Source organism: Empidonax traillii, unplaced genomic scaffold, assembly GCF_003031625.1.
Source record: "Empidonax traillii isolate 1590-97213 ecotype Southwest subspecies unplaced genomic scaffold, ASM303162v1 scaffold1257:size348801, whole genome shotgun sequence".
In the NCBI taxonomy this organism is placed as follows: Eukaryota; Metazoa; Chordata; class Aves; order Passeriformes; family Tyrannidae; genus Empidonax; species Empidonax traillii.
Window position 1 is genome coordinate 7,667 of NW_020956450.1, and position 5,467 is coordinate 13,133.

The 5,467-nt window shown below is 39.5% G+C and overlaps 1 protein-coding gene across 1 annotated transcript in view; it reads right to left on the reverse strand.

The window, feature by feature from the left end:
* Positions 1 to 3,182: 3,182 nt before the first annotated feature.
* ATE1 (arginyltransferase 1) overlaps positions 3,183 to 5,467 on the reverse strand; it is a 46,267-nt gene continuing 43,982 nt past the window's right edge. Inside the window, exons 11-12 of the mRNA XM_027906179.1 lie at positions 3,614 to 3,739; positions 3,183 to 3,278 (exon numbers count right to left, since the gene is read on the reverse strand). Coding sequence (XP_027761980.1) covers positions 3,183 to 3,278; positions 3,614 to 3,739 — 222 coding nt within the window. The remainder of the gene's footprint in view (positions 3,279 to 3,613; positions 3,740 to 5,467) is intronic.

A 5,467-nucleotide genomic window follows, 5' to 3' on the forward strand; every position in this document is an offset into this window, starting at 1 on the left:
TCATAAAGATTTTACTTCATGGAGACATTTGTCACGGGCTTCTCTCAGGAGCAACCAACTGAAAACCTCAACAGATATCACAAAGAGAAGACACATCACTGGGTTAATCTCAGGAAAATGGGAAGCGGAAGGATAAAAAAAATTGCCAGGATTCCAAGTAAATTATTTGCAATTCTTTCCATACTGCCTTTGTTTCATGGGCAAAGCAGCTGGTGAAAGTACCAGTGAAGTAAAAGCCCGAGGACTAGTTTGGAGAGGAGGAAGTTAATGAGTGTGGCACACAGATCATGCCCAGGAATATTTCAGCAGCTGCTATCATTTGACTGAATTTTGCTCGTCAGTTTGATGTGCTGTCAAAGTCCCAGACAAGTACTTATCTGCAGAGCAACCTTTTAATTAACTTCTTTTTATTTCAGCATATCTCCATCTGTACTTACAGCTAATGGCCTGTTAAATGAAGTTCAGCACTATCTCAATTTCCAGAATGCATCAGTATCCAAACCCTCTGTTAGTGCCCCATCTCATCAACTACTTATTTAGTTGTAAGTAAATGACTGGTGAATAGTTAATAATAAACATATCAGAATCCTAATAAATCTCTCTTTTATAAGATGATGTCAGGCCTTCTGAATTTTTCACACAAAAATATAAAATCTGTTCTGAGGCACGAGTAATTTAGGCAAAAGTGGCAGTTTATAAAAGCAAAAATACTTGACAAATGTGACCTTCCACCCATGAATGCTGTCTGAATGTTGCTCTGCACAATGTTTTCAGAGGTAACTTATGCTTTTCAATGCATTTTAGGAAATGCACATGAAGAGCCTACCAGCAATTTATTTAAGTACCTAATTCGAGTGTTTGCTGGGACAAACCCTCATTGCTGTCTGTGTTTTGAGGGTAAGTAGGGATAGTAAAGTGTTATTAACTGAGACACTTCCTTAGACTTATCTGGCTTGTATAAAGAGTTAAGGACTTTGTTTAGTTTGTCTGTCCTCTCTTCTTCATTCTCCAGCTGTTGATAAAAGTATGAGATGCCAGAGAAGAAGGAAGTGGCAAACAATACACTCTAAAAACATTTGAAAATGCTACAGCTTGACACAACCACATAACGAAAAGCAGGAAAAATCATCCATAAATATCAAGGAATATTTTCTCGTGCTTTAGGAAAAAAAAAAAAAAGGCTACTTTTTCTGAGCACCTTTTTCTTTTTTCCTCCAGAAAACTAAAATTAAATCTGATTAGAGGAAGGAGTGTTGCAACGTAACATGCACGAATACTCCAAGATCCTTTTCATATTACAGAGATTTGAGAGGTCAGAGCACATCACATTCTCTCCTGAAGCTGCAACTGGTAAATTTATTACCTAAATTTCTTTGTTTTTTTTTTTTTTTAAAGGGAGGGAAGACACATTCAGAAATTGCTGAAAATTATGAAGAAACTACTGTGAGGTAATGCCTAAGAAATTCTGACATTGCAGACAACATTAGAAGATGACTATTTCCAGTGACTGTTTTATTGCCCCAGACAGCAGTGCAAGCTGCACTGTTTTTTCCCCACTCCTTTAGTGGATCTGGTTACTGCCCTCAGTTTCCACATCCCACTCCTGATTAATCATGACCTGCTCTAACCATACTTATGGACAGTATGACAGAGAGCTGAAGCAGGAGGAACGAAGCACACCCATCACCCCTATTGCTCTCTTTAAAATTCACTGTAACTTCATTAAACTCACAGTGCTGACTATTGGAGAGAGAGCAAAGAATTAAGAAGGAAGCTGATTTCATTGTTGAGAAATGGCTTCCTTGGAGCAAGCAACTGCTTAAACCTCCAGTGACTTCCAGCTCACAGCAGGCCCGGTGCACTTCAACGTGGAGCTATGTTTTAATTTCCTTAAACCACAGGACACAAGTCACAGTTCCAGCAGTGTCTGCAGCGAGAGATTCTGTGCTGATGGTGATGCAAAGCTTCACATCCTGCAGTGCCCAAACACGTGGTTTGCCACAGGGGTTTCACACAGTCGAGGAGATGACGATGCCCCTCTGCTTGCACGGGGTTAACACCTTCAAAGGTAGCTGTTTAGCACTCTGGATACCAAGAGCATCCTGAACACCACTGGCCTCCAAAGCCACTCCCTTCTTCCTCCTGCCTTTGTAATTCCTTTCCAATTTCCCCTCCCCAGTCTAAGGACGGTTCTGGTTGACCAAGGCATGATCATGTGCTGCTCTTACACACAGAGACTTTCCCTGGGGGATAAATACTCTTTTCAACGAGCATCCAAAAGTCTGTTTGCCAACCACATCACATGGCAACATCCACAATCCCTAAAGAACATTCCCTATTTGCACAGAACCCTCCAGGTAATTCTGCTGCTAAAACTTTAACTCATAATCTATGGCTAGAAATTTACTTGAACTTTGCTATTGTAGTTCTTGTAATTATTATTATTAGTGTTGCAGCTGAGCAACCACGCAGCAAGCACAGGATGTGCAAGGAACTCAACAGCACTTCCAGAACTTCACAGTCCTGATTAAGCAGCCTATTCAAATTCCTTTGATTTATCTACATCCTGCCCTCCCAGGATTTAACAGTTAACTGTCTAGGGAAGGAAAATCCCACTAAACTACAGTAAAAAGTAAAAAGATCAAAAAGGAAAAAAAAGAAAAAGGAAAGAGAGTAAAAGACAAAAAGGAAAAAGAAAGAAGCAAATGTTGAAGACCACTCAGAGACAGGTAAATCTGTATTTTGGTGTTTAGAAACAGACCATGGTGTTACATACCCCTGAGCTGAGTAACACCACACACCTCTGATTAATACCACTGCCACATTCAATTATTATTCACAGGAGAAAGAAAACTACAAAAAGAGGATATTCAGCAATTTCCAATTAAAAACTGAAGTTAAGTTGGTTCCCTTTCCCCACAAGCACCACTTCAAGCATTCTCTAACACAGCTCCTTTGGGACCTGCCATCGGCCCAGAGAGTCAGGAACTGAAGCAAATACAGGCATTTTTTTCCATCTTGTTGCCTTGTTTTACAGTAGCATTACTGTATTATGTGCTGGTCAGTGACATTTTCAACCATTTTACGCTGGCGAATCACTAAGCCTTTATTTTACAGAATGTATAAATCTATCTACTTTAGGATGTTTAAGGTGCTTCCGCTGTTGGTTGTATTTTTCACATTCACTGACAGACTGTTAAACCAAATCTGCCACTTTGTTTCTTAACAAAAGCACTTGATGCCTTTAAGCTTCTCCTGTATTGACTCCCATCTCCTTCCTTTATGCATCCCTCTGACCGGACTGTGAGGAACAATTATTTGACTGGTTTTGTTCGTGCCCAGAATAGCAAATATAATTATCTGAAAGGCAGCAATATGTGTTTATTTGGAACTATGCATAATCTTTAAAACAGAATGTATTTAAAATCTGCATTGCTGACTTTATGTTACAAAACAAACCCCTCCATTTGCCGAGTCTGCTGCAGGAGCTGTGAATTTTAACGCTTTTTTTGTATTTCAAAGATCCCGTTTCCAGAATGCTGCAGCAGCAGCAGATGTTGCTGATACACTGTAAGAAGACAGACAGTTCACAGGCCTGTCATTCCTGGTAAACTTTACCTGCTTTTTCATCCTGGTTGAACCGAGAGTACTTGGAGTTCTCCAGCAGGGGCAGGCACTGCTCGATCGGCGTCCACACGTAGGTCTCCGGACACAGCAGGTCAGAGGGCCTGTACTGACCCTGGGGAGGGGAAAAGAAGGGGAGAATCAGAAAGACAGCAGTCACACCCAGCTGCACAAGAACACTCTGGCCACAGCTTTACAGATTTTGCAAAGGAGGAGGAATAATTTTAATCTAATCTACACCAAATGAGCGTGCAGTGAAATCACAGGCTTCAGTCCTTTCAGCACCGTCTCAGGAACACGAACCTCACCTTGGCACTCGATGAAAACGTAAAATTAACATAGCACACTTCCACCACGTCCAAGATGGACTAGAGAAGTTTTGGCTTTGCTTGCTGAAACTCTGTATTTAAAGTTTATCCTCCAGAGTTCTGCTGAGCTGGTGCCGACACTAAAAAACTCAGCACCTCCAAAGGCAGCTCATCTCAAGTGTTGGTAATTCTAGCAAATAATTGAGACTAAAAAAAAAAAAAAAAAGAAATCTAATAGAAAAAACCCCTCACTTAACAGTAAGCAGGACGCTTTTATTGCATTAGTGATGGAGCATTTTGTTCATTGCTACTTAAATAGGAACACTTTAATTCATGGAGTTTTTCCTGGATTAGTTTACAGGTAATGATTAGTGAAATTCCACCGTTTTTTGTTGATTTATTAAAAAGATATTCTTTGCAGACGTTCCCAGAAACTAAACAGACAGAACTATTTTCCCTTGAGCTACACAGAAAATCACCACCTCAGCAACAATAACCTTCTCTAATCAGATCTTCATTTGATTTAAAATAAGATTATTCAGCAGCCTATAGCTTCAGTCACAAATCTATCTTGGAGCCATTACTCACTCAGCCCATACCCTCTCAGCATCCAGAGCCATATGGTGGCAATACCAAATGAAATATTAAATTGCAAATCCATTACATGTATGAGCTGGAAAAACAGCCATACAGTAAATAGAACGAAAAGTTGAAGGACCCCAGTGAAAAGATTGGGTGTTATCAGAAGTCACACTGCAGTTCAGGCCATCAGGAGTTCTTCACATCAGTTACTTTAAACAGGTAATCAAGATTATCACCTTGAGATGAAGTACAGGGTTTTTTCCAGCTTCCATTATGAATGAAGCTGAGCAATATTTGGGAAGGGACATAAATAATTATCCTGAGTACAGCCTGGAGAAAAAGACATTCCTTCAGGGACACCCTTATACAGTAATACCCCATTTTGGAGAATCAGAAGAAACAATTTCATGTTTGCAGAGATCCCCAGTCCTTTTTATACTCTCATTGTTTGACTCTTCATAATATTCACATAAAAAACCCAACATTTTTTAATGTATTTCCCACCAGCTGTAAACTGCTGAGTAGGAAATACAAGAATTATCTCTGATAAAAACAGCCACAACTGTCCACATGAAAAAAACATAAAAATAACCAGGCTTGCTGCTGAACCTTGTCAAATACCTGATGTACCTTTCTGAAATGGTCTGTGTGACTGATTGTCTCCTTTGAAGCAAATTCAGGAGCCACTGGTAACTACTGTTGTTGGTTTTAGCTTTTTTTTTTTTTTTAATTAAAGGCCAATTTTTATATTAAATTAAAACAATATCCTTCCATGCAAAAGTTTAAAACCTCAAGGCCTTAGAAAATCCTCTAAAGCCAGAGAATGGAAATGACATTATTAAATAAACCACTTTGAAATGTTACACTCTGTAAACAGGAATAATTGAATGGCATGTGAAGGTAGTGCTTGAAGAACACTTTTAGCCACCACTACTCAGATGAAACAATTGAAG